The sequence below is a fragment of the Neodiprion virginianus genome, chromosome 6 (genome assembly GCF_021901495.1).
Source record: "Neodiprion virginianus isolate iyNeoVirg1 chromosome 6, iyNeoVirg1.1, whole genome shotgun sequence".
NCBI classification, from domain to species: Eukaryota; Metazoa; Arthropoda; class Insecta; order Hymenoptera; family Diprionidae; genus Neodiprion; species Neodiprion virginianus.
In genome coordinates this window covers 19,885,370-19,898,564 of record NC_060882.1, presented here as the reverse complement: position 1 = coordinate 19,898,564, position 13,195 = coordinate 19,885,370, and the positions used below count along the sequence as shown (strand labels likewise).

Below are 13,195 nucleotides of genomic sequence, written 5' to 3'. Positions count from 1 at the left end.
ATAATTCCAATAACAATGTGATGTAAACTAATTCAAATCAACTAGACTTAATTTGCCATATTTTACTTACTTCTTAGTTGTTTCTCATTATTTCTCAATTTATTTTTAATAATTCAGTCAATTGTCATTAATTCGGGTGAATTATTAATTATAATATTGATTAATAAAACGCTACTAAATTTGTGGATTTGTGATCTTTTTTTTTATGTTTCGTTGCGTCAACATTACTAACTTCAACATTCGTTTGTTTTTCCGACAAGTCATTTTCTAAAGGATCCCAGGAAGTTTAACAAAATACGTATCATTCTGAAAATTGACAATAAAATTCGATACTATTCTTAGCGGGTTTCAAATCATGCTTCAAATTCCCTGGGTTTTCTGCTTTACAATGCGTTGCATTCGTTAGAGAATTTCTTGTATAAACAGGATGAAATTTCGGTAAAATTACGTAGAACTGATAAAGAAACCACGACGTCGACTGTAATTTACTCGACCAATTTTCCCGAGCTGCAAGTACTCAAATTTTTTTCTTCAACGACAGCTTTTTTTCCCACCGTTGATATAAATTCTTGCCTATACATAGGTATATACACACCCACAGGCAGCTTGAAAGTTTCTTCAACGTTCCAACATACAAGCGCGCTTTTGAGTAGGCCTAAATAATAATATCAGCGTAAAAGTTTCAAAGAGATCGAAGTGTGTAACACCCGGGGAATTCGACCCCGTCAATCACAACTTTGGAATTAGATTTGTTCTTTTCGGTTCAAAACCGCGCAACGGTTATCTCACCCATCTATATCGATCATGTTTAAGTTGTGCACAGTAACGTTAACCTAACGAAACATCATCGAATAAATCGTACAATTTCGGAACGACTTTCGAGGAGTTGGCTTTTCAAAATATGAACATGTTTTAACGATTTTCTTAATCTTGTACCGATAAAGTAACGCGCGGGAAATATGAATTATTAGTTTAATCGCGTGAAAATATCGCTTTTAAATAACTGTTTATTTTTATTTTGCGCATCGGTTGAATTCTTGTTCTTTGATTAATAATAAGATACGACGACTGAAACAACACCTTTTTCGTAAGTAATCCAATTTTACTACGGTCACATCACTGCACAGTAAACAAGTGATTCGATTAATATTGAAAAATACTCCCAATTATTTACTATTCCGTACTGTTCAACTTTATCAACTGCTGAGCAACGGATCCACGGAACAGCCGTAGAACCCGAGTAAGGAGGTCCGATAGTAGGTGTAAAATGTAGAAGGTGGAGAGATGGCATTTGTAGTCGTAAGCTCTGAGTCTGTCAGTGTCAGTGTCAGCCATTCAGTTCATTTCTGTCTGCCGAGGCAATCGGACGGACGCAGCCGCGAGGCGATCGTCTATCAGAGCTTACTTTTAGCTTACTTTTTCAATTTAAATTTAAACTCATCTTTCCGTCATTATTTTTTTCTTAACACGTTTGATTATTACATTGATTAATTATTCTTTATATACGTGTATGGAGGTGATATTTTTAAATCGATATAATTTATGCTGCTGCACATCATGGACTAAATGGATGTTGCAATAATTATTTGAAAACGAGTGATTTGACGGAACACTTGTGGCAGAGGTGAGGATGCCTGTCTGAAATATGTTCGATTTTTTTTATTTATCCCATTTCTGCTGATTAAAACTTGAAGATGTTATTAATATTGCCAATTTTTTATATTATTTTTATTTTTATTTTTTTTTATTTGCTTCTTTTTATCCAAATTTATTCAACGTTTGTAACGTTCAAGGTCTAAAGCTGAGACGTTACATGTAATACAAATTTATTATACACCTATATGTATAAATATTGTATCATAGGTACGATGCAACGGTAAAATACTTTTTTTTTTTTACCTTCATCTTGTACATTCTTGAATCAATGTTACAGTGTGTGTATAGATTATTAGGGCAGATTTGCTTCTTCTTTTTGTTTACTTTTACATCGCGTGCGATCGGTTAATTTACTTAACGGTTAATCGGAGATCGTAACAGGTATTCGAAACACAAGACGGTTATTATACAATTTACAGACTCTGATTTCTGACACCTAATTATAATATATTGTTAACTTTCAATTGCATTTATTCTTCTCATTACGTCAACGTACAAATTTCTCGTACAAATTCCATCGTTGACTTGTATTTTTTTTATTGCTGCTTACACAAATTGTAAAACGTTCGGTAGGCGATGAAATTTTGAAAAAATATCTACTGGAATGGAAAAATGTCTTGTATGTATGTACAATAAATTTTGACTTAGGTATATACCTATGTATTTAGTGTGGCCAGCAGTTCTTTGTTGTATCTCACCTGTATATTTTCAAACTTTGTATGTAACAAAGATTTTTCTTCTGCAAACTTTTCGTAAATTGAAGCAAAACTATCGCGCGTTTTACAGTTTTCTTAAAATTGGTAAATATGTATTCAACGATTAATTATCTATTGTCGCGTACGATGCTGGTTTTTCGCGTTCCATTTTTTTTTTTTTTTTTATCATCATACTTAGTTTTATAATACTTGCAATGGATGAAAGAACTGTGATACATTCTACGACTTTGGCACGTTAAGGTATACCTAATAAATTCTCGTCGTCTAGATGTCGGCGATAAAAAAAACGTCTTACAATTTAAATCAATAGTTCAAAGATACGTTGATAAAAGTTTTCTGCTATATTATTATACGTTTATACGCGCTGCAGATTTCAACAGTACTGATAGTGACAGTAATAGACTTCACCTTGATTCTGTATTCAGATATATAAATCATGAGTTGGGTTCATCTTTGGACTATTCCAAAAGACACATACATGGTTTTTTTCTGTGCTTGTACTTCTAGATTGCTGAGTTATTCTTTGGTAGAAAGAGCTACGTATACGTATCTACATAATATACTGGCAAAGTTTGACAATTCAACGAAAAGTAAAGAAAAATGATAATAATAAAATGTTGGCCGGAAATATTTACGAATTTGCTTTGGTAATTAAACAATATTTTTTCTTTTTTCATTCTTGCAATACGTGCACCTATGATGTATTATATTTCAGTTTCGTATCAGTTTTTGTTCGAGTTTATATTATACGTGTTTCATTTACGCTGATACGATTGAATAAGACATTCATTACAAATGACCGTGCAAAGAAAGGTCAAACCTGTTTTACAAAGAGCACGACGTGCGAATAAGTCGAAAAATAAAATCGAAACAATCGGGTAAAAATGTTTCACATGTCGGGGAAAAAAGTAAAACAAGGGTCAAGAAAAGAATAGAAGAAAAAATAAATAGATAAAGGCAACAACTAGCTATCGGTAATAACTTGTGTTTGCACGGTTGGCAATTTTTAATTTTGTCCCGCAATCGTGCAGCCTGGTAAATTATTACATCTGTTTGTTATCGTCGCTGTAGTTTGAGTAAACATTTTGTACACAATGCTGAAATTGGTATAATATATACAAAGCCTGACGAAATACTCGACAAATGATAAATGTTTAATTTGAATTAGTCGTGGTATTTATTGATGCACGGTAGCCGTTTGTAGAGAATTTGTGTAATCAATGGAAACAAATATAGTAATTCTGAGAGTCATTATGAGGGAAGGCAAGTCTAATTAATTTGTTCGGTAATTGACGAACTCTAAGACAAATCGGTATTTCGCTTCAAATAGGTATAACATTCCGATGTAACAAGTCGTCTCTGACACTTGATCTTACTTCGTAATTATTCTCGAGGTGAAAAACGGGAGGGAGGGCATTTGTATAATGGATGGAAAAATGCTCAGTTTATAGAACCAGAAGTGTCGGAATGAGTCAGATTGCAGTGTTTATCAGGAATGAAATAAGGAACAAGTCCGCGATGATCATTTTTTCTTCTTCCTTTTTTTTTTTACGTAAATTATTATATAACGATTTTCCAAGTGCGGTTTAAAATGGGTGGTGCGTAATGAAAAATAAATAAGAAGTAGAAGAGATTAATTTAAAAAAAATGAACAGGAAACTTTTTTATTTCAAAGTCGATAAAGTTCAAAAGTTAATGCAGGCTATTAAGTACATATGAAACTGGTTTTCACCTTGATGTTTATTTAATCGGAGAATTCACAGCTGAGTGGATAAATGACAGATTTTATGTCGAATAGCGTTGATGATTTTGTAATACCGAGGATAAATAATCTATGAAAAAATTCGTAATCTATTCTTCAGGAATTTATCTTGCTGTAAGATAAATCACTGTGTACGAGAATGAATCCGCGTGCTTACTGATCGTTGCAAGGGATCGATCTAAGGCAAAAAATGATTTTTTCCTCCTTTTTTTATGTTACAGATTCCTTAAGAATGGAGGAGGGTCATCCATTTTCGTTATTCTCGTCAAGGTGAGTTTAAATTGATGACGGAAAAATCTGTCCTATCGTATATAATATACTTGAGAAAAATCGTCTGTCATATCCGCTCTACAAGAGCTAATTATTTGTGTAAAATACTTTTCAGCGTATGTATGTCTCTCAAAATATTTATGGTGATCAAAACAAGCCTGAAAACTTTGGAGTCCTATCAAAAATACCAGAATTTAAGCGCTTCGAACGTTTTAATTATAATACCGCTTCTCAGATTGTTGATATCTTACAGTTAGCTTATATTATTCGAATTTTTACGAATTTATTCTAATCACACGGTATAGGAAAGCTCTTAAACTCACGTAGGCTATTTAATTTGCGTAAAGAATATTACTAAAGATTTTTAAACGGTTTATATTTCTCCGTTCGAATTCTTAGATCCTAGTTTATCTTTGCATACATCGTTGCATTGACCAATGCCGTTTGATTTCGTAAGAATTATTACGAAGAAAAAGTACGTTTGGCTTTTTTCGTGAGGTGTAAGATATATATAATATTAATTAAACAGGAGCAAGAGAGGCATTCAGCTGGCAGCTGTGCTAGTTCGGGGTTAAATTGAAAATCGATAACGCGTTATTATACCTATATGTGCATCGTGTATACGTATATTGTATATATACATATGAGGCATTCCACCCCAAACCGATCTATGTTTGTTTTAGATGTTTTGTATTTTTCAAAAAACCTTAAACTTAATGAAAGATGATTTTTGCGTACACTCTACACCATATTTAAAAATAAATAAAATCGCCGATGCTGAGAGTCGTAAGTAGTTCGGTTTGGGGTGGAATATATATATGTTTAATATATATATATATATATACACATATGTATATACATATATATATACACCTGCTCCTTCCTTCTCCTCCTCTTCTTCCTCTTCCTCCTGCTTCTCCTTATTCTACGACCTCGGGTTGAGGAGGTATAAGCTTACCACTGCTGTGCCAATGTACGAAGCTTACGTTTACTTTTAAGCTCATTATCTGCCCAATTCACGATTCCCGTCAGTCAAGTGCGATCGGAGTTTTATTCTTACGTCTTATTCGCTTTGTTTAACTCGCGCAGTTTATTATCTGTGTAGAACAAATATTATCTGCAGTTAGCACTTTGATTATTTAAGTACGAGAAAATAAATTTCGATCGTCTTTGATTATAATATATTATAATACGTTTTACACAGAATTTCGAACGATAAAAAAAAATTTACGGACAAATTAAACCTTTGTACAATATTACGGCGATCGTCGAAATTTATAAAAGGAATCTATCATATTTCCATGTGGTTTTATATTGTAATAAAGCTTTTTAGAATTGTTTTCGATGATGGATTGTTAATCGGGTGAAGGTAAGAAAAAAAAAAAAAAGAAAAAAAATGTAATGAACGATCGATAGAAAAACTAACGTATCGATTTTTTAAAGATACGAAAATCTAATCCGTAGAGTTCTCAGAATGAATAAAATCCAGGTATATAGAAAATTGAAAAAAAAATGGAAAATCTAAATATCGAAAGACAAAATATACAAGGGTCGAAACATAAAATCGTATAATCTAGAATAATATGAATACGGTTCTATATTATCGAGACGAATTCTAACGATTCTTCACTCTGGAATTCTACATTCTGATCTTTCTATTTCATAAACGTGGTCAATCGACTTTTGAAGCCTGGTACAGCAGACAGTGTTTTTCTTCTCAAATTCTCTGTTTAGTTTTCTTTAATTCAATCTGTCTTTCGAGAGTAAAGTGAACGTAATTTTCACGTATATTTTAAGATTCTTGTACGAAAATAGAATTAAAAAAAAAGAAAATAATACTAGCGTGCGATCTATTGCGATTTTCTTTTTTTCCTGAGGTCAAAAAATATTACCGTATTACACAGCACCGCGTTGATACTTTAATCGTACGTGAAAAACACATCGAATGCAATCTGTTAACTGATGCAGTATTATATTGAGGCGGAGGAAAATAAATCTACGATGCAAATAAGTCTCGATGAAGTAATTATAGATTATTACATATACGACTGTCGATATATTTTGCGTTTATGCAAATTAATCTCGAGTTTATAAATTATACCTATCTAATACATATATACTGTACATATGTATAATGTATTTAAGGTATGATATACATGTTAATTATAGATGGCAGGCAAGAAATATACGTTCCAACAGCGATTATTTATTCTATATTTCCGTTGATTTTCCTGGCACATGATCAAACCTTGTCTTTTCCCTTGGGTATTGGATATCTATAACGAATGCCGATGAAATTCCAAACTTTGAAACACATAAAATGCTGCATAATTGTACTAACATCGATAAAGTATTGATCACACGGTTTCTTTCAACCTTACACTCTTGTCTTCATATATCTATAAAATATATGTATACATTTATATTTATATGTATAAAATAATTCGTAACGCGCATTGATTCCGACACTAGTTTGCCGGAAACAGGAAGCAAAAACCAAGAACGTAAAGGAAGTGGTTGCATTGCTTGGCTGATTACCGTAACGTGTTTATACATCTGTATAATAATTTTGACATTTGCCTAGTCGGTAGAAAACTAGCTTATTATATGTTTAAAGGCTAGAACAAAGCCCTGGCCTATATCGTTATTGGGTGAAAAATTAACCGCGTCAGTTCACATGCCAACTTGTCGTATATCGTTATAAATAATACCTCGTTGACAAGAAAAATCGCAAACAAAACACAGTAAATGTGTGTATTCTGCGAAAATTTCATCAGCTTTTAACCCTGACCATCTTGGATTTGTTTCAAATGATTTTCTTTTTTTTATTTCTTTCTCTTACAAGTTTTATATTCACTTTACGCAATTGTCTCCACTACAAAATACATTCCAATCTTCTTCTTTCTTTTCTTTTAAAACCGCTGTATTTATAGGCGATTGGTTTTGTGAGTGATATAAAAAACTTGACCTCGTATTACAATTTCATTGGGAAAAAAAAATCCGAACCTTTTGCTTTATTCGTTCAACCGTTATTCATAATTTTCTTTTTATATTGATTAAAAATTGTTGAGTATTTGTTATTTTTGAACGAAACTCCAAGGAACGAATGATGTTTTTTAATCAGGAATGTGTTATATGTTTTTTTCTTTTACCATTTTTTTTAATTCATTTCGTTTTTACTCTTCGTCGTGTTGTGATTTTTATATACCTTTTTTTTCTATTTACTTAACTTTTTTATCTTTCTTCTTATCGAAAAATATATAACGTCCTTAACCGTTACGCGCAATTTTAATGCAAAAAATTGCAAATCTCTTTTAACGTTCGCTCATTTCCTTTCGTTCTTTTCGTTTCCGGTGGAAGAATCTTGCTGCATTATGTATATCGTATACACGGCATCAACTTTAACGATATGTATAACACATAGCATTACATAACTTTGTATAATTGATAATAAATTTGTTCAACTTGAGCTGCATTATAGTTGCATGTTATGGCGGTTCATTAATCATCGTGGAACCGTTTTAACTGACAAATTTTCCAACTTGTAGACGGGTAGCGGTACCTGTCATATTTCCAACTCGTTTTGCATATTATGTATTTATGTATGTAAAATTTACGTTGTACATATTGAATGTAATATTATGGTGGTTAAAGAAGATTTAGGTAATGAAAGGGGGAGGGAGTCGCGACGGTATTATTAATAAGGCAAAAATGAAAAAATTTGGAAAGAAAGGTGAATGTATGGCCGTTAAAAGTATCGAGTTTAGAGAATGTTTTTATCACGTGAAACATAGCTATGGTGGTCATTAACTCAACTACTACCGCGTTCCAGAGTACGCTGACCTTTTGTAGCATTCGTTATGGTGTCTATGACAGCTGACTTGTAAGACGACACGTCCGCATGGATGAAGGAAATTTCCTATCTTGTTTAAATTGGGTCAGTGATATTTTGAGATTGACACAATTTTCTGATATATCGTAATTTCGGCTAGGGAAATATGAGGCTAATATAGTTGCATATTATTATTTTGTTTTCCAACTTGTGCAGTGTCGGTACGTTTTGCTGGAAATTTTATAATATCGATAATCGTAGGAACGTATGTTGTTCTTCGAAACAGATGCGTGTTCAGGCGTTTGATGTAATCTGAACTGAATTAACTGCTGGAAGGTAGGTAGTTTTGTTGAAAGGTCTGAAAGGGTAGTCCTGCGATACGTAAGATAGATTGGAGAATTTTTTTTCTTTCTGATTTATATAGCGTGTCCGATAGTGATTGAGACTGAGTTTAGGGCCACCTTAATTAATAGGCAAGGCTGAATAATGAGGTATACGTTGAAAGAGGTAACCATTTTGGCTTAGATTTTTTGTTAGATGAATAAGGGGTGAATATACGTGCAGTAAAACATACATGTAGAATAATCGAAGGAGAGAAAAAGTAGCACCTAAAATTCCAGGTATAAAAACTTGTTTGGGGTAAGTCGTTGATCGTTGATGACGCAAGTGGTGAGGGAATTCTGGAAAACCTGGAAATATCATGGAATTCTGAAATTCTGGAATAGTCAGGGAAATGTCTGGGGTTTTTTGAGAAAGTCAGAGAATCGTTTGCTAAATTTTTTCCTATACAAATACTTCCGTCAATTTTTTTAAGCCTTAGATAAATCAGATCGAACACAATTTTTTTTACCATCGCTAGAAGGTTCTCTTCAAACTTTGAATATTCCCAAATATTACTTTACAAACGATTGCGTGTATCGGCTAGACGGGACAGTTCGTACTTTCGTAACAAAAAAAAAAAAAAAAATTATATAGAAAATACGTATATTTTTTTTTAATTTGCTGCAACCAATCTATCCGAACTGGTTTCTCAGAGAAGTATTCCTCGTCACTTAGCAAGGGTAGTTCGACAAGTGAATCCACTGCTTACCAATTTGTTACGGGATGGATGATTGAGATCCCGAAGAGCGGCTATCGATGACCGCATCCACAACCCAGCCGTTATCTTATTACGGCCTATTTCCGGTTAGTAACCCGTCGACTACGCGCACGTACGAAGGAAAAGAGAAAATTAGAGGAACTTCCATCGAGGAGTTGAATGTTTGAGTATGTAATTGATTCATCGTCAAAGATATGGAAAGTACAGTGAGAAGATGTGGAGGAGGAAAAAGGGGAGAGGTGAATTTTGATTTTGACCGAATGAAAGATGACTTGATAGTGCGTACGTGGGAGAGGAAGGAGGCGATGGACTGACCAGTTACAGTTTATTGGTAGTGGGGGCATTCTGCTGATACGGTATGGAAACCGAGGCAGTGAAATGATGATAAGAAGAGGATGCAGGGTATGAGGTAGCTCTATAAAGACTGTGGGAAAAGAATCTAAAGTCTGGAGAACGTTTTTCACGTAACACAATGTTCTTCTTCAAGGGTGGTGGGTTTACAGCTTGGACAGTCTAAAACTTGTTTTTTTTTTTTTTTTTAAAGAAAATGAAAGCACTTGCAACACTTTGAGTATGAGGGATTTATTTTTTACAGTTTCAAGAACATTTAAAAATTTTTTTTTTTTAATTAATAACACAATTGCGGCATTGGGCATATAAGAAACGAACGACCATGTTTTTAATCCGGTAGCGCTGATTCCTCGGTGCAATTTTTTGCCAAATCGACTTGAAATTTTGACACAATCTTAAAAATTTTTTCATCGATTCGTGCTTGCGGCTAGAATTTTGAATGTTGATCCCTAAATTTTTTTTACAAAAATGATTTCAACAATTCTTTGGTTGCAAAATGAAATTTCTTTTTCATAATCGTATATGTTTAAAAACATAAAAAAAAATTTCAATATTTGGGCTGCAACCTCGAACCCGCAAAGGTGTTTTTAATGTGAGAAAATTTTGTTACCTGTCACAAGGAGCTGTGTATTGAAAATAAAAACTGCCTCCGATATAGCTGTAAAGAAAAAAAGAAAGAAAACAAGTAAAGAAAACGGGTGTGATACAAATTCGTGACTATAGATCAGATTAGTAATTTCAAGAAACGTGGATTGTTTTTTTTTTTTTTTTTCTTACGTAGGCTGATAAATAATTCTCCTCAGTCTCGTTATCGCGGTTGAATCGTGCGAGGCTTGCGTGACGGATTTGCGTGCCGTTTATACTCTTTGAAGAGAAACAACGCGGAGCAGGCGCGAAACCTCAGAAATGTTATAAGACATTTTGCAACAGTGTTGTCGCCTTCCACGGTTATAGGGATGTAATTCATTACTAGCTTTGTTTCCTCTACACGCGCTGCACCCTCGACTTTTATTGTTAATATTTCCAGCTTTTGTGTTTGATGTTGTTAACGTTTGGATCATAAAGTTCGTTGAAGGTTTTTTCTTTTATATCTTATTCTTCTTGTTGTTGAATTAAAAAAATTATTTTCTTGTGTTTCGATGAATCTAGACGATATGCCGATTCGTAAGAAAGTAAAAACGAAACTTTGAATCGTAAAAATAGTTGAATAATTATGAAAAGTATTGATAATTTATTAACCATTCTATTTTGACGTACTTGATTGTCAGTTTCGATTTCTGGTCGTAATACGCGACATGGAAATTAAAATCAGATTTTTGAATTCATGGAACCGGTAGATTTATGTAAGCCATAATTACCGCTCTGATCAATTTCTTGTTGTGTTTGATGACATTTCGTTCATTGCATCTGCAGAAATAACATATTTATTAATAAGCTGAGGATGAATGAGTAATATTTGAACAATATTGAATGAAGGCAATTGAAATTACGCAAAGGTAAATAATACTTGATGTCAAATCTGTGGAGATTCTGTTTCACTTGTACATCAAATACCATCATCTAATTTCTTATCGTATACCGTAAAATTTTGTTACAGAAACGTCACTTAGGGGTCGCCCCACCATGAGAGGTGAGTTTCCTTGTTTTATCATTTTTCAAAGTCTTTAGTAGAAAAACTTTATTCACTTCTCTGTATTTAAAATGATAATTCGTTGGATGATTTCGATTGAAGAAGGTTCCGAAAATCAGTAAGGTCCTAATAAATGACGCTTGATGATTCAATTCGCCATGACAATATATATATATATATATATATATATATATATGTGTGTGTGTGTGTGTATGAACCTGATTGATTTCTACACGTATAATAACAGTTCAATTAATCGACTCTGAATAAATGCTCAAAGAAAATTTTATAATTGGTACAAAATTGTATAATAGATTCGTAAATTAAAATATGAACGCTTTCATTTACGAATATTATGTATCAGAGCTTTATCGTAGAGCTTTCAATTCTCTACAAAAATATGTATTTTCCATTATTATTTTCGGTATATTAGTCAACGACTTGTGAGATTTCAATGAGCAAGAAAACTTTTTCTCATGTTATTTCCGTAAGATACTTCGATCGCAAAGCGGACCATCTTAGAGTTGATGTAAAGAGCAGAAATTTTCACGGAACTGTTATTTCTTATAAATTTGAAAACGTTTAAGCCCTTGGAAGCATAAAAATTCAAAAAACAACGCTATTAAGGACCGTCCTAGTGTAAACATATGTGGATTGTGATGATCAATAGTTGTTGTTATTGTTATCAATAGTTGACTCAGTGATCTTTTTTTTTCGGAGATTTGTTGCGGCGTGGAAACGCCCATTTTTGGATAACCGTCACACCACCAGAGCCGTGTAAATATAAACCATCTGACCGATATTTTACTCGAGTCTGTTTTTCATCTTCCTCTTCTTGTCCTTCTTTTCATTATTTTCTTAGAAAATCATCCAGCGTTATGTTATAAACATCGAAGTAGGTATACTGCCTGAAAATGGCAGAGATAACGAATAACCGTAGAAACGTTTCCGTTCAGAAAATCAATTAACATTGGTCTACGAAAACGAATAAATAATAAATAAAGATAGAAATGGCATACTCGCGAAAATATTTACCTACCGTTGTTAAATGTCATTACATACAGTTATAAAATTCGGCTTGTGAACTTGAACTTTTTTATTCCCTCATTTACCGACTTGTTTAGTTATTATTTCTTATAGTATATACGTAATACCGAGGTCGTTGAAATATTTATACGGTATATACATAATGTCTGTGCATACGATCGTTGCCACAGTTTATCGACCGCGCTGCTACGTCATTAAAACTAGTACCGAACTAAATTACCTATGATATTATATAATAAAAACAAATATCTTCGTCTAAGACTAGATGATAGATTATAGCTCACAGTTACTCGTACATCTTATTATATGTGTACGGTGTAGGTTCTGTAATGTAGGTTCAACCGTTGCCTTGTGAATTAATCTGCGACGAAGAATCATCTGGATATACTTACGTTATACGTTATATACGGGGCAGTTTTTACCATTTCGACCTGGGTCTGATTCTTTATACGATTGTTCCCACTTCGAAGAGCACGCTGTTTTTTTTTAGATTTTTCGTATTTGATTCGAATTTCATACAATTTTTTAAAACGATTTCATTGATCGACACAATTCAAACATCTGAAAAAATTCTGAAAAATTGTGTTGAGAGATAAAATTCACCCAACTTGTGGAATGGATATTCGAATAAAGTATACAGAATGTACGAAAGATCGTTTATCACGTTTCACTTGATACTAAAGTGTTATAGAACGTATTGCGAAGGTATAATAACCACATATACGGATAATTTTGTACATTTTTATTTTTCGGAATGGAAAAAGTAGTTAAATCGTAATTTCACTTGACATAAGACCAGCGTTTTTGTCTTCTCCTTCATCTCCTGTTTCGT

General features: G+C 33.1%; 1 protein-coding gene across 11 annotated transcripts in view; it reads left to right on the top strand.

Moving 5' to 3' along the window:
• LOC124308163 (alpha-1,6-mannosyl-glycoprotein 2-beta-N-acetylglucosaminyltransferase) overlaps positions 1–13,195 on the top strand; it is a 55,030-nt gene that overhangs the window by 26,703 nt on the left and 15,132 nt on the right. For 8 of the 11 annotated variants that reach the window (XR_006908930.1, XR_006908929.1, XM_046770588.1 and 5 more), the window contains exons 2-3: positions 4,356–4,404; positions 11,284–11,316. Coding sequence is in view for 7 of the 11 variants with exons in the window: in XM_046770588.1 (XP_046626544.1) it covers positions 11,310–11,316 (7 nt within the window). In the remaining 4 variants the exon portion in view is untranslated. Of the gene's footprint in view, positions 1–1,337; positions 1,625–4,355; positions 4,405–11,283; positions 11,317–13,195 lie in introns of those variants that run through there. The other 3 variants (XM_046770584.1, XM_046770586.1, XM_046770585.1) reach the window with 3 other exon arrangements.